Source organism: Crotalus tigris, unplaced genomic scaffold (genome assembly GCF_016545835.1).
Source record: "Crotalus tigris isolate CLP2741 ecotype Arizona unplaced genomic scaffold, ASM1654583v1 scf7180000021735.53972, whole genome shotgun sequence".
Classification (NCBI taxonomy): Eukaryota; Metazoa; Chordata; class Lepidosauria; order Squamata; family Viperidae; genus Crotalus; species Crotalus tigris.
Window position 1 is genome coordinate 30,762 of NW_024098655.1, and position 21,652 is coordinate 52,413.

At 47.4% G+C, this 21,652-nt stretch overlaps 1 protein-coding gene and 2 long non-coding RNA genes across 4 annotated transcripts in view; 1 reads left to right on the forward strand and 2 right to left on the reverse strand.

Moving 5' to 3' along the window:
• Positions 1–6,394, forward strand: part of LOC120296903 — a 28,861-nt gene extending 22,467 nt beyond the window's left edge. Inside the window, exons 2-3 of one of the 2 annotated variants that reach the window (XR_005553610.1) lie at positions 5,996–6,113; positions 6,267–6,394. This is a non-coding gene — a long non-coding RNA (uncharacterized LOC120296903). Of the gene's footprint in view, positions 1–5,900; positions 6,114–6,266 lie in introns of those variants that run through there. The other variant, XR_005553609.1, reaches the window with a different exon arrangement.
• LOC120296904 lies at positions 4,326–6,080 on the reverse strand. Its single transcript, XR_005553611.1, has 3 exons — positions 5,971–6,080; positions 4,683–4,889; positions 4,326–4,595 (listed from the first exon to the last, which is right to left on the reverse strand). It is a non-coding gene; the product is annotated as an uncharacterized LOC120296904 (long non-coding RNA).
• A 780-nt stretch (positions 6,395–7,174) lies between the features above and the next one.
• Positions 7,175–20,168, reverse strand: LOC120296902 (rano class II histocompatibility antigen, A beta chain-like; the record flags this gene model as incomplete). Its single annotated transcript, XM_039318950.1, has 6 exons — positions 7,175–7,285; positions 10,595–10,618; positions 10,859–10,972; positions 11,123–11,404; positions 16,904–17,176; positions 20,116–20,168. Coding segments are annotated over 6 exons (820 nt in total), but the record flags the coding sequence as incomplete, so codon positions are not given.
• Positions 20,169–21,652: the final 1,484 nt, after the last annotated feature.

Below are 21,652 nucleotides of genomic sequence, written 5' to 3' on the forward strand. Positions count from 1 at the left end.
CCAGCACTGTGTTGACCTTTTTGGCAGCTGCAGCACACTGCTGGCTCATATTTAAGTGATTGTCCACTAGGACTCTGAGGTCCCTCTCACAGTTACTATTATTGAGCAAGGTACCCCTATACTATACCTATACATTTGGTTTTTCTTGCCTAAATGTAGAACCTTACTTTTTTCACCGTTGAATTTCATTTTGTTAGATAGTGCCCAGTGTTGAAGTCTGTCCAGATCCTCTTGTATCCTAAGCCTGTCTTCTGGAGTGTTGGCTATTCCTGCCAGCTTGATCCCAATAGACTGTTTCTCTAAAGTGCAATCCAAGATATTGATCTCCCTCTTTCTTAAATAATTGTCATTCAAAATAATAGATGTACTACATCTTCTATTTCTGGAACTCCACAAATACAAGTATATTCATTGTAAGGAGTTTGGAAGATTCAACTCAATACTTGGAAGGTACATTTGTAGAAGCTGATGCCTTTCAGTGTGCCAGCCTTACTGAAGACGCCCTACTTTTCTCTATTTTAACCATCCTGGATTCTCTCTGCAGCATTTTATTAGGTTTTTCTCGAGTGGCAAAAAAGACAGGCAGATTACAGTTCCCAATATAAAATCAAGAATGTTTTAAATGAAATTTGTTTGTTCTAATAGCATTTGGGCACTCTTATTAGTTTAACAAAGGGAAGGACGAGGGGTGACATGATAACAGTGTTTAAATATCTCAGGGGCTGCCCCAAAGAAGAGGGAGTCAAGCTCTTCTCCAAAGGACCTGAAGGCAGGATGAGAAGCAACGGATGGAAACTAACTAACTAATTAACCAGTGGAACAACCTTCCTCCAGAAGCTGTGAATGCTCCAACACTGGAAGTGTTTAAGAAGAGATTGGACAGCCATTTCTCTGAAATGGTATAGGGTTTCCTGCCTGAGCAGGGGGTTGGACTAGATGACCTCCAAGGTCCCTTCCAATATCATCATCATCATCATCACTATTATTACTAGTATTATTATTTTCCATACCATTAATTTTAATAAAAATAATTATATACCCCAATTTTCTAAATTGTATAAATTCCCAATTCTGCTCTGAGGGCAGCAGTTGAAGTCCTTTCATCCACCCTCAAGATACTTCTCAGATATGTGATCTGATTTCTTCTAATAGTGATATAAATTAAATCCCAAAGTTCAGCTCAATATAAGTGCATAATAGTAACGGTGGTATTTTGTATTTAATAACTCAGTCTAAGGAAGCTGCATACCTATGAGGTTTTTTTAAAAAAAATTAACAGTGCATTCACTTGTGCCTTCTAAGTGAGCTCCTTTGATGTTGAGGGAGCCCAGATCCAGTCCCAGAGAAAATTCCCCCAGGTAAGGAAAGGTGTGAACTTGCTCTGTTGCCTCCTCATCGATGAGCCCTATAGGGCAATGCTGTCATTTTCCAAGAACCATCACTTTTGACTTTGACTCATCTAAAATCAGATAATTATTATGAGAATAGGATCCAAGTCCTCTTAACAGCACATGCAACCCAAATGTCATATTGGCATCACCTTTTTCTTCAATTTTGGTACATCTGAATCCTACTTCTCATGGCTCCATTGAGCCCCAAACACACTCTCAAGCAAATGAACAAAAATGGGATGGAAGGGACCATGGAGTGTTCCTCAATTATTTTTAAACCTAAATTTAAGTCATAGTCTCCATTTATTTTATTATTCTCTACCTTACTTAACTTGATTACTAAACACCAAGTCAGTTTGCATCTGTGCTTTCCTCATTTCCGTTGCTGCACCCACTCATTACACAAAGTAATTGTCTGTTTCTTGGGGAATAGCAAAAGTTTGACATTATCTCAAGGTTTCAAGGCACTTTTATTGATGCAGCTTCCACAATTTCCTCATTAACTGCTTTCTGTGGTTCTTGGGCAAAGAACCACATTATTAAATATGAATTTCCTTTCTTTTTAGGGCTGCCAATTTTGCCATTTTCAGTCTCACTGGTCTCCTACTCTTTAGTGCAGCTGTGGTTAATTGATTTCTAATTTTGCATGTTCATCTTCTATCAGGTCCTGTATCAAGGCTATTTGATGGGAGTCCACAGAAATTGGCTCCAGCCCTCAAGGCAAAGCTTAGGAGATGTGGCTCAACAACCACCTTTTCCACTCATTGCCAGGAACTTTCAACCCATTGCTCACCAACAACCAGGCTCAATATTGACTCCTGAGAGACCCTCCAAGGATGCTTTTTCACTGCAACAATTCTTTGCATCTTGATTACTTGATTTTCTGTATTACATTTCTGCATCTAACACAGAAATTGTTAAATCTTTCAGTGGTTTTTTTTTTCTATTCTTCTCATCCTTCACTGTAAGGATCCTTTCTCAGAGCAATTGTATCACAGATTGGGAGAAGAAAAAAAGACAAAAGAGAAAAAGATGGTGAAAAATAGGCAAATGTTGAAAAGTCATATTTAGTTTGTGAAACTAGGATGATTTTATATGTAACTATGTCTGAGTATTTTGTTTTGTGAAAACAGATTTTAAGTTACTGTGTTATTCAGGGCATGGGAAAAGGGTTGTGCTTCACTCTGAAACCATCTCTAAATCTCTACAGCATCCATGGCAACTGGATGCGACACCTGAGAAGCAACAGAACTTACAGAATAACTGAGTTGGCAGGGACCTGCTAGTCCAATCCCATGCTGAAGCTGGAAAGCCCTACACCATTCCAGACAAATGGCTTTCCAAATTATTCTTAAAAACCTCCAGTGATGGAGCACCCAAAACCTCTGGAGCCAAACTCTCACAGTTACTGCTACTGAGCCACGTATCACCTATTCTATACCTGTGCATTCCTTTTTTCTTGCCTAAGTGTAAAGCCATATTGTTCTCACCACTGAAATGTAGAGATAAGTAATAAAAAATATGGCCCCCATGAGATCCTTTGTAACTGAAGCAGCAGGAAACATTCAATGTAACCAACACTCACAGCTTTTGGAACCCAGTTCTCCTTCTCAATGTCAGTTGATCTTCTGTGTCCCACAGGACTCCTAATAAGGAGTGGTAAGGCCACACTTGGAATACTGCCTCCAGTTTTGGCACCACAATGTAAAAAAGATGTTGAGACTGTAGAAAGAGTGCAGAGAAGAGCAACAAAGATGCTTAGGGGACTGGAGGCTAAAACATATAAAGAACGGTAGCTGCAATTGGGGATGTCTAGTTTAACGAAGAGAAGGATGAGGGGGGACGTGATAGCAGTGTTCCAGTATCTCAGGGGCTGCCCCAAAGAAGAGGGAGTCAAGCTATTTTCCAAAGCGCCTGAAGGCAGGACAAGAAGCAACAGGTGGAAACTAATCAAGGAGAGAAGCAACCTAGAACTAAGGAGAAACTTCCTGACAGTGAGAACAATTAACCAGTGAAACAACCTGTCTCCAGAAGCAGTAAATGCTCCAACACTGGAAGTTTTTAAGAAGAGACTGGACAGCCATTTGTCCGAAATGGTACAGGGTTTCCTACCTGAGCAGGTGGTTGGACTAAATGACCTCCATGGTCCCTTCCAACTTTATCATTATTATTATTATTAACCCTCAACTAAGACATCAGGGATATTTCCAACTCTGCATATATTCTCTGTCTTCAGAGAAATAGAAATCACCTGGATGAGGGAGGAATACTTCAACGAAAGCCAAATCAGTCTGTGCTTCATCTGAGTGCCACAAAGACCCACCAGGAAGCAGAGCAGCTGTTTTCCCAAAACCCACCCATAAAAATGTGTCGCCCATGATAGCAATGCCAACCCCAGATTTCCACCACTTAGTTCTAAGGGCTCTTCCCAAAGTCCAGCCATTGGTGAACATGGCCGAGCATTATCATCGTGGACTGTAGAGTTTGGGCAGCAATTCAGTAAGGAATTTTCTTTGACCCATTTGGACACTGCAAGTCCTGAGCCTCCCATCTTTTATAGCCATAGCAGGTTAGATGTTCAACTAAGTCTGCTGCTCTTCTCAGGGCTTTTGTAACAGCTAACAAACAGGAGTGTTTCAATACAAGGAAGATGCACCGTTGCCTTAGGTAAGAACTATTTTGCAATACTTCACTGAGGTGATATGATGCAATCATTACAACTCCATAAATAGAGAGCCATGTCTGTCCCAGCAGTAAGATTTGGTCCAGAACCAGTCTCAGCATGAAGATCCTTTATCTGCTATTCGCATTTCTTTTCCTTGCATTCCTGTCTGAACCAGGTAAGAAATAAAATTACTGATAATTTACAAAGGATTGGTAACTTACTCCTTTTTAAACAAATATGATCTTCACTGAAAGCAGGATAATCTTCAACATCTTTTTGTTTTACTTTACAGAAATAGCTTTGAACAGTATAGACTATTGACAATATGAGCCTCCAAAGATTTGAAAAATATGCCATTGATTTTTCTTTTGATTCACAATTCTTGAAAGAACTTTGTTGGGGTTTTTGTTATTGTAGCTTATTTTTGTTGATTTGCTTCACTTTAACATTGGTTTACCAAATTCTCAGCTCACTCAAGGTCTTCATCCAAACACACAATGCAACTGGCCACTGTAACTCAGCAAGGATCCATGGCAATACTGGAGAGAAATATATCACAGTAAGGTCTATCCTTCATATGAAATACAATTATTTCTTCCCTCCTACATTAATAGATGTAGGCTTACCAGCTAATTCATCTTTGAGTCAGACTTCAAACCTGGGTTAATGGCTGATTTATTTGAGCTGCTGCAGGAGATCAGCAGAGATGGATCTGTGTGGTCAGAGAAAACTTGCTGTAGTCCCAGGAAACTTGCAATTCCTGGAAGGATGCTTCCATTCCCATCTTGGATGAACGGTTACAAAAGCTGATGGAGTTAGCAGAGATGGCTAAACTGACAGTTTTGATAAAAGAAAAGAATATAAGTACTTTTGTTTGTACTTGGATACTGCTTCTGGACTTTGTGCTATAATTAGCTATAATTTGTGCTATAATTAGCTATAATTTCACACAGTCTCATTCTTCCCTTTGGGTTTATTTATTTATTGTAGTGATTACTTTGCCACTGATGTCTTCCAGCTAATGTAGTTGCTTGGGCAGAAATAGTATAAAATCAGATTTAAGCTTTTCACTAAGATCTTGGAAAGAAGCAGAAAAAAAATTCTTAAGATTATTTTTTCTCAAGTTAAATACCATTTTGAATACCATTTAAATACAACTTAGAATAAGAATGACTTTGTCTGATGACTTAATATCAGCACAGCCTGGATCTCGATAAGGATAAATATGCCATTGATTTTTCTTTTGATTCACAATTCTTGAAAGAACTTTATTGGGGGTTTTGTTATTGTAGCTTATTTTTTTGGGTACGCTTCACTTTAGTATTGGTTTACCCAATTCTCAGCCAAATATGTTTTGTTTGAATAAGGAGGCAAAGTGGAGAAACAGTTTGGTCTAGTGATTAGAGCAAAACATGACAACTCTGGGTACTGAGTTCTAGTCCCACCTTGGGCCTGAAAGCTGACTGAGTGAATTTGGCTAAACTGACAGTTTTGATAAAAGAAAAGAATAAAAGCATTATTGTTTCTACTTGGAAACTGCTTCTGGCCTTTGTGCTTGAGGTGGAAAAAAATGATACGATGATTTTGGGGTTTACTGATTAGACTGATTTGTTGATAGAGAAATGGCTAGTTCATACTAATACAGAAATGCAAAAAGTTGAGATTCGATTTTCATGCCTTATTTTATTGCAACAGGGAATCGGAAGTCAACGCCTTTTGTTTCTTTCCCCCCTTTCCACATTTCCTCTTTCCCTATTGTTGTTCCTTACTATTTGCTTTTTATTTTGATATTTTTACATTATAAATGAATAAAAATATAAATGGATAAAGGAATCCTGCAATTCTGTAGAAGAAGGTAGTGTCTTGGAAGGAAAAATATATTTAAATATTAAGGAATCTTTACTCATCGTTTACCTGTCTCCTCTTTTTCTTTTCATAGGGAATGCCCAACCACAGTGTAATCGGGAAGGCGGATTCTGCCGTGTCAGCCGATGTCCTCTTGGAACTTCTAACATTGGGAACCTGGGCTGTGGGTCGCTATTGAAGTGTTGTAAAAGGTAAGACAACTCTCCTCTAATAGAGATACTACAGATAGAGTACATAATGAGATTCTCTGCCTGATATTGTTTGCATTCAAAAAGCTTTGGAAAGCAAAGAATTTACTTTAAGCTCACTTTGATCAACTTATTATTTTTTTCTCATTTGTATAGGACACGTGGAAAATAATGCTGTCTCCCTCTACGACCATGGATATCTTCAACATATGGCCAAGCACCTGAGATTGCTGCCTGCTATCGCTTTATCTTTCTTTATCTAAATAAAATTGCTACCCATCAAACTCTAAAACATTTGTGGAGAGAGGAGGGGGGATGGAGGGAGAGGGAAGGAGAGCGAGGGAGGGAGGGAGGGGGAGAGAGATACAGAGAGAGAGGGAGGGAGGGAGGGAGGGAGAGAGGGAGGGAGGGAGGGAGAGAGAGAGGAGGGAGGGAGGGAGGGAGAGGGAGGGAGGAGAGAGAGAGGAGAGAGAGGAGGGAGAGAGAGAGGGAGGCAGGAGTGAGGGAAGGAGGGAGAGAGGGAGGGAGGGAAGGAGGGAGGGAGAGAGAGAGAGGGAGGGAGGGAGAGGGAGGGAGTGAGGAAAGGAGGGGAAGGGAGGGGGAGGGAAGGAGAGAGAGGGAGGGAGGGAGGGAGGGAGGGAGAGAGGTAGGGGGAGAGAGATATAGAGAGGGAGAGGAAGGGAAGGAGGGGGAGAGAGGAGGGGGAGGGGAGAGGGAGGGAGGGGGAGAGAGGGAGGGGGAGGGGGAGGGAGGGGGGAGAGAGAGGGAGGGGGAGAGGGAGGGAGGGGGGAGGGGGGGAGAGAGAGGGAGGGGGAGAGGGAGGGAGGGGGAGGGAGAGAGGGAGGGAGGGGAGTGAGGGAGGTGTTGCCTGCTCTTCAACCATATATTATGCTATAATTTCACACAGTCTCATTCTTCTCTTTCGGTTTATTTATTTATTGCTTTGCGATTACTTTGCCACCGATGTCTTCCAGCTAATGTAGTTGCTTAGGCAGAAATAGTATAAAATCAGATTGAAGCTATTCACTAAGATCTTGGAAAGGAGCAGAAGAAAAATTCTTAAGGTTATTTTTTCTCAAGTGAAATAGCCTTGGATACAACTTAGAATAAGAATGGCTTAATATCAGCACAGCCTGGATCTTGATAAAGGAAATGAAGATGTAGCAATAGGAAATCTGCAAGAGAGAGAGAGAGGATCCTTTCCTGGCCCAATCTTTTTGTTAAATAGACAGACCAACAGATGTTATGAAATTGATTAGATACCATCTAAACAAATAAATAGACTACACAATAAAACCACATAGGGTGAGTCACATAGGACCTGATGCAGGCAAACAAACACAGCCAACATGTGAGGGATACTATTGTGGACACTATTACACCTATGCTAATAAAGGGGTGTGATCTAACAATGTACACAGGTGAAAACATAATTTGAACAACCAGTATCCATTCAATTCCTCCCCCCTCTCAACTTTCATTCACACACTTTCTACTTCTCTTTTATTACAATGTCTACATTTATAAGGGGATGTAAATATTTAACCTGTGGCATAAATATCCTATAAAATGTTAAAATCTCAACTATGAATCAGACCTCACTGAAAATAATTATTAAAATACAAATAGTAAGTACCAGAGTAGGTCTAGGTTAATAGTTAACATATATCCATTCTTTATTAGCCTTTTAATGCAGCATTTTTTACAACACAGGCAGGGTACACGTAACACAGAAATCAGCCAGAAGCATCATGGCAGTTCTAAAGCAAGGGATCTTCACAGCTTGACACTTTATTGTTAAACAACATGTCAGTTTGTCCCCATTTCCCTCTCGGCACATACAGAACTCATTACACAAGATAATTGACCGTTTCTGGGGTAACACCAGGAGCTCAACATTATTTCTAGACTTCAGTGCACTTTCAGAAATACAGCTAGCCTCTACCTGCTCCCTGCGGTTCTTGAGCAAAGAACTACATTACTAATAATTGACTTTCTTTTCAGATTGGCTAGTTTTGCCATTTGTAGCCTCACTGACCCACTAATACTCACTGCCTGTGAGGGCAAGGTGGGCAGGGGGGAGTCCTCAGAAAGGGGCTCCCCCCTCAAGGCAAAGAGCCCTTTCTAACTCCAGTTCTGTCACTGGGAGGGAGAAGAAAGGAGGTTTGGGTCTAGTAAACCCTGCAATGTTCTCCTCTCTTCTCCAGCCCTTCTTGTTCAGCTGAGTGAAAGAGTCCAACGGGAGAGTGAGAAATTCCTACACCTGCTGGCTCTTCCTGATGATGCAAGGAACTAAGCCTGTTGCTCCTGTACATCAACACATACTTCCCCGAGTTCCCCCAGGTGGCAGCCCATAATTATGTTCCAGGAAAATATGGGGTAGCCGTATTTAGTTTGCATCTAAGGTGATGTTGACTGCATAAGGATCTCATAATAGTGTGAAGACAGGCATTGTGTTGTAAGGTTTTGAGACTGTTCCTCCACCGACCTATTCTTTATGTGCCCCAGATGAGGAATGGGAGGGAAAAAATCAGCCCTTGGAGATCGATGCCAGGGGAATCCTGCAGAAGCAGCCTGGATGGCTTCTGGAGGGGGCAAGGCTCAGTGGGAGAGCTATCTAGGGGCATCTAGGGGTGCTGGGGAGAAGGGAGGGGTCTTCCACTCAGAGTTGCCCCCTTGATCTTTCCTCTCTCCCGCAGAGCTGCTCTCCCTCCCCCCCAATGGCAAATGTCTCCTACACCAGGAATGGCTTCGGCTGGACTTTCTGCTCTGGCCCCAAGAGGCCCTGGGGAAGACACCCTTCCCAACACCCCCTGCCCAGGAGCCCTCAGACCAGGGAGATGGACATCAGTGCAACCTTCCCAGAGATCAAGGCCATTGGCCACAGGACCACTCAGGGCCTTTTCTGTGTGGGGGGGTCTCATATGAGCTCCAGTTGGGGGCCACACAAGACTCGCCCAGGACTCTCTCTGTTGGAGACCCTCTGCCCAGAGGGAGGGGGCTTGAGACCCGAAGGCAGGAAGGGCTGTGGGGAGCAGTGGCGATAGGATGGCAGTCCTGAATAAGGCCTCTGGGGTCTCAGGTGGAGGGAGGGAGGTGTTGGGTGCCAAAATGGGGCAGGACCCTCCAGTTGTGAAGGAGAGAAAATGGCAGAAATGGCTGGGTGAGTCTAGGGGGAGTCTCAGGTGTCCCCCAATGGCTCCCCACAAGTGCTTGAAGGGGACCACGCCTCCTGGCATCCTGGTCCTCAAAAGGAGCCTTGAGGGGAAGCAGAGCAAGGGGGCCCCCAAGCAGGAGGGGAGTCCTGTCCGTTCCTCTCCCTGGATCTGCCAACCCTCCTCTCAAACCAGTTTTGACTTTAGACCTGAAGTAGCCGGGATGGTTGATCCAGAGGCAGGGGAAGTGTCAATCTGGGGAGGGGAAGGGGAGAAGGGAGGACCCTCCTGCGGGGGAGAGGAAAGAGGAGGAGGAAGAGGAAGGAAGAAGGAATTCCAGGATTTTTCCTACAATGTTTATTCTTTTATAGCAAAGCGAAGGGAAGGGATTCGGACGAAGAGTAATGAAGATGAAGCTGCTGTGGATGTAAAGCAGGGAGAGATTTGGGTGTCTGGACTGACAGGAAGGCCCAGAGTCCTAGGGATCAGTCTAGATGGTCTCCACCGCTCCCTCACAAGAAAGAGAGGCCTTCAAAGGAAAGCCAGAGGGGTCTCAGCAGGAAAAGCTCCAGGCTGCCATTCTCCTCCTCCCCCCAATCTAAAATCTTGACCCTCCATTTTTCAGAGGTTGCAAAAAAGAGACAGAAATTCATCAGCTAATAGAAAAAAGCCCCTTCCTTTCCCACCAGGAAGCAGGAAGGACGGCAGAATTAATTCATGAGTGCTGTAGAAAAAAAAGAGATGGGGAGAAAATTAGAAAATAAAGTGAAGCCAGTGTAAATAGCTTATTATTCCTCTCTTTCAGCCACACCCCCAGACAGGCCCACATTGCAGGGGGGTGGTTGATGGGTAGGAACAAAGTGAGGGATTGTCCCTCCCCCCTTTTCAAAGAGGAAAAGGATGCAAAGGATCAGCAATTCATCTCCAGAGGCTTCTGGAATTTTTCCCAATTGACTTAACTGGGGGGGTTAATCAAGAAAGGAGGTCTCCCTCCGCCCAGACATTTCATATTAACAAAGAAGATGGGGCCAGGATGGGGAGTGGTAGCAAAGCTGGGTGTTACTTTGCCAGAAATTGTGTGAAATGTCACAAAGAGACTTCTCTTTTGCAATTTCCCAAAACCTGGAAACTTCCTGGGCCAGATTTTAGTGTTTATGTGTGTGTGCTTGTTTTTCATTGCACTGTTTTCAGGTCTCTTTAATGAAAAGCTGCCCAAAATTTCAAAAATTTGTGTTATCCACAGCTAGGAGGTTTTGTTCAGGCACATTTTTTTTAAAGGAACAATTAAGGAATGTTAAAGAAATATCTATAACTTGGGGAGAAACTCACCTGCAGGAGGCTGGATGGGAGTTGCTGGAAGGAGAAAAAGAGCCAATCAGGACCCTTCATGGGCTGGAGGACTCAGGGGGTCCCCCTCCCCATTGACAGCCCATAATAGGTTGCAGGATGCTCACTTATACAGTAGACTCTCAGAGAACAGACTTTCCCAAGCAAATTTCCAAGGGGGCCTCCTTGCCATCTGCTAAGCTTGCTGAGAGGCCTCCCCTGGATGGTCCCCTCCCCACAATCTCTCATCCAGCCCCCCAGACTCACCTTTCTTGCTCTTCAGGTGGAGGGAGAGCCCCATGGTGAAGAAGATCACCCCGATCACGGCTGCCACGATCCCCGTCCAGAGTTTGCTCTTGGCAGAGTTGGAGGATCGGGGCTCTGGGGAAGGAGAAGGAGCCTCACTGAGTAGGAGGATCAAGGCCAGCTCCCACCCCCAGGAGGGTCCATCCCAGCTCCCCCCACAGGGAGGGTCTCTCCCCTCTTCTCAGGGCAGGAAAGGGTCTCCCGAGGGGGAGGGGAGGGGCTCACCCCACTGGACGGTGATCGGGGCCTCCAGGCTGGCATGCTCCACCTGGCAGGTGTAGACGTCCCCCCGCTGGGGCTGGGTCTCCAGCATCACCTGGAGCTGGTAGGTCCAGTCTCCGTTCTGCAGCTCCTCCCCGAAGGCCATGCCCTCCTCCTCCGGCCGCCCGTTCTTCAGCCACCGGACCTTAATCTCCACGGGGTAGAAGCCCCTCACCATGCAGAGGAGGATGGTGTTAGGGGAAGTGGGGTCCAGCTTGGTGGGGGAGATGGAGACGGTGGGCTTGGCTGGAGGGGAGGAGGGGGAGAAGGGACATGGGGGGGGAGACAGAGGAGGGGCCAGAACAGGAGACCAAGTTGGTTAGTTCAGGCCAAGAGCCCTTTTCAGTTTTGAAAATATTATTTGTTTTAAGTCGTTTCCAAAGCAAATTCCAGCAAGAAATTAAATGGGATCCTGAAAGATGGAAAAACATAAATCGTTCCTGGTTGGGATCAGTTTCCATCATATTGCACAAGTCCAACAGAAATAAATACTGGAAACGCCCCAGGATGGAAGGAATTTCCTGCCAGATTTGGGGGAGATGCAAAGAGACCCAGAAGACGGGGAAGATACACAGCATGTTTTGGAGAATTGCAGGGATCCCACTCAAAAGAAAACCACATTTTTTTAAAAAATAGGTAGAATACCAGAACATTTATTTATTTATTAAATTTGTTTGCCACCATTTCATGATAAAATGACTCTAGGCAGCTGACAGCAGGGCTTTTCAACTGGTGGTAAGTGTACCACCTGTGGTACATGAACACATGACAGATGGTATGCTGCCCTGCCCAGCCAAGTGTAGTGGGGGAGCGAACGAGCCAGCAAAGGAAGGACTTACTGTGAGTGGAGCTGCAGAGTGGCTGGGGCGAGGCAAAGGCCCCAGGCTCATTTCCGGTTCACCCCCCTCCCCCATGAGAAAGGAGGAAGAGGGCGCAGAGACAGCTGGTGGCTGAGGAGATCAGGCAGATCCCAGGACCACAGAAGAGATCCCTCTTGATCTCCTCCTTCAGCAAATGGCTCAACCCTTGGGTGGATTAATGGGGGGGTGAGTGAGCTCCCCCCCAAGAGGGTCCTTCATAGATCCACTCCAGATCAGAGAACTTTTGCTAACAACGTTTCTCTCCATTGAGGGATTCTCTTATGAACACCTCATTATATAAAGTTTAAGAACATGCAATTTTTAAAGGTTTGGTTATTTGTAATTTAGTCCTGGGATCTGGTCGGGATTTTTTTATGAACAGTTAATTATCCTCCCAGGTTTGCAGGGAAGAATTTAGGAGTAAAAATGAATTCTAGACTGAATATGCGGAGAACAAAATCTGTGTTGGTTCCCATTAAATATTCCATAATTTTTGGAAGGAGAAAATGCCCAGCATCTCCCCATAAAATGCCTTTTTCTCTTGGGATCTGGTGGTTTTTCTCTCATGGAAGAAAGATCTTCTTTAATTCTTTGGTAGCGTATTATTTTGGGAGACCCTGGCAACAACAAATGGCAACAACTGCAGATGAAACTCTGGTTTTGCACTATGAAACCTTATCAGTTGATAGAAATAAATAATAATAATACAAACAAATAAAACTAGACCAACAAACGTAGGCAATTTGCCAGGAATCTGGAACAGGGAACTAAACAACCTGAGGCTTCAGGGCTGAACGATGCCCAAAATTCAGTTTTAATGTTTGTGGGGGTTTTTTGAATCTTTGTCCCCAAATGAGGAACCTTCCCAGATACGAAGAGAGAAGCGATTCGGCTGCAGGTGAAGCTGAGTCTCTGACCAAAAAGGGGGTTTCAGGGGGGGCTTTTCTCCCAGACCCCCAACATTGGATGAACAAATGACTCTGAATAAAGAATCAAAAGAACTGAAAGAGGGTCAGGGCACAGCAGACGAAAGAGCCTTCCCTGATTCCCTTTTCCTTTGGAAGTTCACTTTTTATCCTAAAATCCCAAAGGCCCCAGAGGTGAAGGGAGCCCCTCCCCCACTCCTGGCCTTCCAGAAAGGGGGGGAAAGGGGGCTCTGGGGCTTTGCTTGGGGAGCAGAGAGGGGGAGGAGACAGCCGTGGGGCCGGTCAGCCTCCTGAAGCCCCCGCAACCTTTTCATGAACTTTTATCACTGGATTTTAATCATTCCTGCCTTTTAAATCTTAAATTATATAGATTATTTTGGTGGTTTTATATTTTATGTGTACACCATGCAAAGTCCCTCTGTGGGAGAGAGACAGATGGTTTTAAAAGTTGATAAGTAAATCAATAAATATTATTTAATAAAAATATTATATTGAAATATTATATAGCATATAGTATAGATTATTGAAAAATTATACTGGGCAAAAGAGAGACCTTGCCGGATTCCTCCCCCCCCCCAAAAAAATATAATATTTGGTATAATTTTCTGGAAAGACGTTTTCTTAGGCACGGGAAACTTTAGACCTTGGGAAGAGAAGGAAGATGATGGGAAGGAGAGGAATCTATTTCTTCCCTTTGGCATGTTTGATTGTCATCGTTGTAGAATTTCAAACTTTTTAAAGGTAATTTAATTTTAACCTTATTTTATATACATTTTCATTTAGGGGTGATGTTATACCCTACGCCATCCAGATCCCCGCTTTGAGGGAGGGGAAGGGATTAGGAGTATCAATATATAGCAATAAATACCAAAGAATAAATTGCGTAGGTCGGAGGGCACAGAATACGTAAGGGGCAAATCTTTCTCCGGGAGAGTCCTAAGAAATGAAGTGAAAAGGGGGGGCTGCATTCCCCCCCAATGGAACTCCCCCTCCCCCACTCACCTCTCCGGCCAACCACGGGGCTGCCCTGGAGACCCTCGTAGTTGTGCCGGCAGAAGGGATCCACTGAGGCCGTCATTTACTGCAGGTGCTGCTTTGCTTGGGGGGCAGCCGTGGGGCTGGTTAGCATCCCGAAGCCCCCCCACCTTTTCATGAATGTTTATCACTGGATTTTAATCATTCCTGCCTCTTAAATCTTAAATTGTATAGACTATTTTGGTGGTTTGATATTTTATGTGTACACCATGCAAAGTCCCTCTGTGGGGGAGATGGAGAGAGAAGGTTTTAAAAGTTGATAAGTAAATCAATAAAGAAATGTTGATTTATTAATATAAAATATTATATTGAAATATTATATAGCATATAGATTATCTTGAAATATATCTATATACTGGGAAAGAGAGAGATCTTGCTGGATTTCCCCCCCCCCAAAGAAAAGTATAAAACTTGGTATAATATTCTGGAAAGAAGATTTTCTGGGCAGGGGAAACTTTGGACCCTGGGAAGAGAAGGAAGATGGTGGGAGGGATGGGAAGGAGAGGAATACATTTCTTCCCTTGTGTGTGTTTCATGGTCATCGTTGTAGAATTTTAAACTTTTTAACTGTAATTTAATTTTAAAGCTTATTTGTTATACATTTTTATTTAGGGGTGATGTTATATTGTAGGCCATCCAGATCCCCGCTTTGAGGGGGGCGGTTTAGGAGTATCAATAGATATCAATAAATACCAATGAGTAAATTTCATAAATCTGAGAGCAGAGAATACATAAGAGAAGATGATAAGATAACCTTTATTGTCATTTTTTTACGGTGGGCACAATGGCTCACATCCAAAACGAAATTTAGTTGCCTGCTCTCAAAGTGAAAGACATACATGACACACCCTAAAAACATACTGTTGCGTCCTTCGCGAAATGGCAATGACACGAAAAGCAGTTGTAGTTCTCAGGAACTTCTTTATTTCTGTTCAGCATACTGGTTACAAGATGCTGACGACGCCCAAATCTCCCGGCCTCTTTTATAGGCCATTCCCGGGCCAATCTGCAACATTTGGCACGCCAGCACCCGCGCATGCGCGCACGTGCTGGCGACAGCCAGTCTGGTCCCGGGCAGCTTGCACCTGCCCAGGACCGTTGCAATGCCCCGAGCCTGCTTCCACAGGCTCAGGACATAACACCCCTTCCCCCCCGGCTAAGACTATGATCATACAATAATAACATACAACCTAATGCGAGCGTGGTGCCCATACTACCTAGTGTCAGTTATTTCCTCTGTGTACAGGAATGTTTTCTGTTAACTCTGTTTTGCCAGTAGAGTTACAAAATCTTCCTAAACGTGTGCATGGAAATGATCGAGAGTGCAGACCCCGTATCCAGTTCCATAGCCAATGGAACCCCTTGTAGCTTCACTTTAAGTGACAGCTTTTTCTTGATGGGCTTGTGTGTGCCTGTCTTGTAAATGCTTCTTTGCGAAGCGCAGAACCCCACCCTGTTTTGGCTGGGAACCCTGGTACCTTTCAGGCGCAATTCTTCCTGAGGTTGTACCTTTGGATGGCCCAGACACACAGCTGCAATATGTCCCTGCTTTCCGCATGCTCTACAGATAGCGGAGCGGAATCTACAGTCGGTCCTCTTGTGGCGACCTCCACAACCGAGGCACCTGGGGAGAGCTGAAGAGCTTCCTTTCTGTTTCCTTTCTTTCGTGGGGTAGAGACGGTCTACTTCATCATCAGGATCCTTCTCTGGGTTCCTTTGGGCTCCTTCCTGGTGCACGGACGCAGCCTCTGGAGTGCTTCTGATCGGCCTCATGTTCTTGATGGCGCCGCCCGCTGCCTCTTCTGCAGTAACCTCTCTCAAGGCATCTTGGAATGATAAGTCTTCTTTGGCAAAAAGTCTCTGCTGTAATTCTCTATGCCTCAGTCCACATACAAATCTGTCTCTCAGCCGTTCTTCTAGATCCTTGAACTCACAGTGTTTAGCGGCTTTCCTCAGCGCAGCAATGTATTCTTTGGCTGATTCTCTGGGTCGCTGATCCCTCTGTTTGAAGGTGTGGCGCCAAGCGATGACGGACAGCTTGGGCTGGAAGTGTTCCTTGAGTAGTTTTTTGAGATCTGTGTAGTTAACAGATTCTAGAGGTACAGGTGCTGCTATGTTTTCAGCGATTTCGAATGCGTCTTGACCGCAAACGCACAGGAGGGTGGCGGCCTTCAAACTATCTTCTCTCACTTGGTTGACTTTAGGATAGTTTTCCACCCTGGCTACGTAAGACTCCCATCTCTCCGGATGCGAGATGTCGAATTCTGAAAGTCTTCCTACTTTTGCCATTTTTGTAGAAAAGGAAGGGTCTATCAGCCAGCCTACCCCCGATACTCGCTGGATTGGCGGGTAGCTGCCGAGTCAACGCCGTTCCTACCGCTCAGGATTCTCTCGGGTAAGCTTACACCTGTCTTCGGTCGATGTAAGGCAATCCCACCTTCGTCGCCAGTGTTGCATCCTTTGCGAAATGGCAATGACACGAGAAGCAGTTGTAGTTCTCAGGAACTTCTTTATTTCTGTTCAGCATACTGGTTACAAGACGCCGAAGACGCCCAAATCTCCCGGCCTCTTTTATAGGCCATTCCCGGGCCAATCTGCAACATTTGGCGCGCCAGCACCCGCGCATGCGCGCACGTACTGGCGACAGCCAGTCTGGTCCCGGGCAGCTTGCACCTGCCCAGGACCATTGCAATGCCCCAAGCCTGTCTCCACAGGCTCAGGACATAAAACATACTATGTGCAAGATATGTGCAGACCCTCAGCCCTCCATATACATGACAAATGAATATTAAACACTGTCCCTCTTGAGTATGTAAGGGAAGGAGGAAGCTGGAGAGGGGCAGATCTTTCTCTGGGAGAGTCCTAAGAAATGAAATTAAAAGGGGGTGTCCCTGCATTCCCCCCCCGGAACTCCCCCCCCTCACCTCTCCGGCCAATCACGGGGCTGCCCTGGAGAGCCTCGTAGTTGTATCGGCAGAAGTAATCCACTTCGGCCTTCCGGTCCTGCAGGAGACGCTTATCCCTGTTGAAAGCCTCCGCATCCCCCTTCCCGAACGCCGTGACGGCCTCGAACTCCCCGCGGGCGCTGTCGAAGCGGACGAACTCCTGCTGGTCGTAGAACAGCCGCTCCAGTAGTCGCACCCGCCGTGTCCCGTTGAAGAAATGGCACTCGGCCTTCCCCTGGTACAGGAAATGGGCTGCGTGGGGGGGTGGAGCAGAAAGAAGAAAGCCCTCAGGAGAGACTCCAGGGCCCATGGTTCCCAGCAGGGGCAGAGCGACGGGAAGGCGGAGCGACAGGAGACCTGCCGCAAGGGACTGACAGAAGGCGCCCCCTGGAGGAGGGATGGGGAACTGTCGGTCCCAGCGGGATTCCCCCTTGGTGGGGGTCTGGAGGGGGAGGAAAATGAGGGAGGGGGAAAGAGGGACCCCCCTCCATCTCCCCAGGGTGGAAAAAAGGCAGGCAGAAGTTCAGCCGGTCCAGTCTCCGTCCGTCTGCAGGGAACGCTGGATTCCCCCCCCCAAAGCGGCAGGAAATATGGGGGAGGGAAGAGACCCCCCCTCTGGGTTGGAGGGGAAATAGTATCCAAGCTTCTCTCTCCCTCTCCCTTTTGGGAGGAGAAGGGAAGGGGGGGTCACAATAAGGATACCCACACCCATGCTCCTGGGCTCTCCCCGCCCTTCAAGCCCCCCCTCCCTTTTCCCCCCTCTGCCCGATCTTCAGCCCCACAAGCTGCTTTTGGGTGCTTTTTAAGGCCTCTTTTCTGGCCCCCTCCCCCCTGCAGCCCCCCAAGACCACCTCAAAGGGAGGGACTCCAGCCCCCTTCACTAAAGGGGGGGTTTGGAGGAGCAACTCAGACCCCCCCCAATATCCCTCCCAATAGAAGCGGAGAAGGTGAGGGAGGGGAAGATTTTCAGTCTTGGGGGCTGCAGCTTTAAAGGGGTGTCCAGGGGGGGTTGTGGACTTCCTTTTTTGCCCCCTCCCATGAATCTGAACCACAGTCTCCCTTTCTCTTTCTGCCTGGAGGGGTGGACTAGATGACCCTTTAAGCTCCCTTAAGACCCCCCATGGGGAGTCCAGGCTGGGTCAGTGGAGATTTCAGAAGGGCCGAGGGGAGCTGGGGGGGTCTCTCCAGAGACCCTCCCTCCCACTGGTCTCACTTGGCCCAAAGGGGCTTTTCCGAAAGGCAGCTGGACTTTCCTGGGTTTTCCCTTGAAGACTTTTCGCTTCTCCTCCCAGAAGCTTCTTCAGTTCTGACCGAAGGGTGGAGGGTGGAAGGACGGATATTCCTTGTGGTCATTTGGTCATTTTGAAAGCCGGTCCCTGGTTCTCTGAGGGGCCTTGAGGACCCCCAGGGGTTTATCTCGGCCCTCAGGGTCCCCTGAATTGGGGGGCAAAGGGGTGGGGAGCCTTCCTGGGGCTGCTGAAAGGACCCGTTGCAGGCAGGAGATGGGGGGTCCTTTCCCTCCCCCTACTCTGTTGAGGGGGGGCTGCTCAAATTTGATCTAGATGGCTTGGGGGTCTGGGGATCTTGGGGAGAAGAGAACCCCCAAATTCCCTAGTTAACCCCAAATTTTCTTTCCCATCAACTTCACTCCTACTGGCTGTCTTTGCATGATTTGTGGATTCAGCCCTCTTTTCTGTCACCCTGAAGCCCCCCAAGACCACCTCAAAGAGTCTCTAGCCCCCCTCACCTAAAAAATCGTTTTGAGTAGCCAATTTAGGGGAGCAATTCAGACTCCCCAATATCCTTCTCCCTCAGTTCCCCCCTCCCCTCCAGGTCCTGATTCAGCAATGGGGAATATGGGGTGGGGGATTCTGGGTCTCCTCCCCAAATTGAGAGTCTCCCCCAAAAAGGAATCCAGCTCATCTCTCCCCTCCCCTTAAAAAAATGGAGGTTCAGAAGAAAAACTGAGGTTGCAAAAACACTTTTGCCAAAAAAATCTCTTTTTCTTATACTCTTACAATCCTTTGTGGATTCAGGTCTGAAAATGCCTCAGTTTCCCTCTTTCGCTTTCGCTTTCTGTCTTCTTCCTCTTTCAGTGCAAGAAACTTTGGGGCTCAGGCGCTAATTTGGGGTGCACAAGGTCCCCCTCCCACCCAGCCACGGGGGGGGGGCGGAGAGAGGGGCCCAGCTGCCTCTTAACCCACCTTGGTTCCCTTCCCAGACCCCTCTCCGTCCTCCTGAGCGAAGGGGCGGAGACCACGCAGAGATCGAGGTTCCTGCAGGCTCCCGTCTCTCTTGCCCTCCATCCCCTTTCTCCCTACTGGGGTCCCGGCCCCTCTCCTCCCCCCTCTGAGCCCCCTCCTTACCGGGGGTCTCCTTCCCCCCTTCGCTTCCGGGGATCCGGTCCAGCACCCCCACCAGCAGCAGCAGCGTCAGGGGGAGCCCAGCGGAGCCCATGGACGCCGCCCCACAAGCGCCCCCCAAAAGAGGGGAGAGAGACACGGAGGCTCCCCGCCCCAGAGGTGGAATAGATGGGTCTGGAGTGGGGGGAGGGGGCGTTAACCTCGAACCTCGGACCTGGGAGGGCCCAGGAAAGCGGAGGGACCAATGGGAGCCTCAGCGTCTCCCCAAGAAGGAATCCAGCTCAATTCTCCCCTCCCCTTAAAAAAATGGAGATTCAGAAGAAAAACTGAGGGTGCAAAAACACTTTTGCCAAAAAAAATCTCTTTTTCTTATACTTTTGGTGGCCTTTGTGGATTCAGATCTGAAAATGCCTCAGTTTCCCTCTTTCGCTTTCGCTTTCCGTCTCCTTCCTCTTTCGGTGCAAGAAACTTTGGGGCTCAGGCGCTAATTCGGGGTGCGCAAGGTCCCCCTCCCACCCAGCCACGGGGGGAGGGGCGATAGAGGGGCCCGGCTGCCTCTTATCCCACCTGGGCTGCTTTCCCGCGACCCCCACCCCACCTCGGCCACAACAAGGGAAGAGGGGAGGGGGCTCCCTCTCCGTCCTGCGGGGGAAAATGAGGCGAGGGAGGGGCGGAGACCACGCGGAGATCGAGGCTCCCGCAGCCTACTGCCTCTCTTGACCCCTTTCCCCACTTCTGGGGTCCCAGCCCCTTTCTTCCCCCCACCCCCAGGGGCTCTGACGGCCCCTCCCAACCCCTCTCCTCCCCCCCTCTGAGCCCCCTCCTTACCGGGGGTCTCCTTCCCCCCTTCGCTTCCGGCGATCCGGGCCAGCGCCCCCGCCAGCAGCAGCAGCAGCACCAGGAGGAGCCCAGCGGAGCCCATGGACGCCGCCCCACAAGCGCCCCAGAGAGAGAAGAGACAGAGACGCGGAGGCTCCCAGCCCCAGAGACGGAATCGGGGGTCTGGACTGGGGGGGGGGGAGGAGGCGTTTCCCTCGAACTTCGTAATTGGGAAGGCCCAGGAAAGCGGAGGGACCAATGGGATTTCTCCCTTGTGCAGCGTCATCGGTCTCCGGGCAGAGCCTCCCTTGACTTCGCCCGATGGAGGAGATAGTTCGGCGCAGAGAGAGAAGCGGAGAAAATGGGAGGGGGGGGGAATCCCTTCAGTCTGGGTGGGAGGAGCTGCATTTTAGGGGGGCGTTTCAGGCCAGCTCCGGAGGGGAGGGAGGACTTTCTTTTGCGCCCCCCCCCCCGCGTGATTCTCAACCAGAGCCTTCTTTTCTCTGGGTGTCTGGAGGGGTGGACTAGATGCCCTTTCGGTTTCCAGAGGGAGCCTAGAGCAAAGTGGAACCAGAGCTTGAGGGCTCCTCCTGGGCTCGCCCGGCTCAGTTTGGGGGCAGGAAGCCCCCCCCCACAGGTCTGGACCATGGGGGGGGGGGAAACTGCAGACACACACACACACACACACACACACACACACACACACACACACAGATTCCCAAACTCCTCAGGCAACCGATGCCAGATGTTATATCAGAACCACATCCTCCACAAATCCTGGAGCACCGGGGAAGAACCGAGGATTGGAAAAGGGCTGATGTGGCTCCCATCTTCAAGAAAGGAAAAAAAAAAAAAAAAAACAGACCCAGGAAAATGCAGACCAATCAGTTTAACCTCAATATCTGGGAAGGTCCTAGAAAAGATAATCAAAAAGCAGATCTGTGAACAACTAGGAGCAAACAAAGTTATAACCGGGAGCCAGCACGGGTGTGTGGAGAACAGATCATGCCAGGCCAATCTCATCTCATTCTTGGATCAAGGGACTGAATCAGTAGACCAGCGAAACGCAGTGGACGTCGCATGCCTAGATTTCAGTAAGGCTTTTGACAAAGTAGACCACAACCTGCTCCTTGCTAAACTAGGAAAAGGTGGGATAAACAACATCACCACCAGATGGATCTGTATGTGGCTGACAAGCCTACTCAAGGAGTAGCCCCCAATGGCGCCACATCCACAAGGAGAGAAGTAAGCAGTGGGGCACCACAAGGCTCCGTCTCTTCTCTTCTCTTCTCTTCTCTTCTCTTCTCTTCTCTTCTCTTCTCTTCTCTTCTCTTCTCTTCTCTTCTCTTCTCTTCTCTTCTCTTCTCTTAACTTTAAATGTATTGGCTATAGCTTGCAATGTATCATTCTTCCGCTGCAAATGTATCCCCGAAAGTTCTGGGCTGTTTGCCAGCAGTTGTGTATTTGAAGCGTAGCCTGTAACAAGATGTAACTGACCTAACCTGATAGATAAAGAAAACAAGTATTCAAACGAAAAACAGGAATC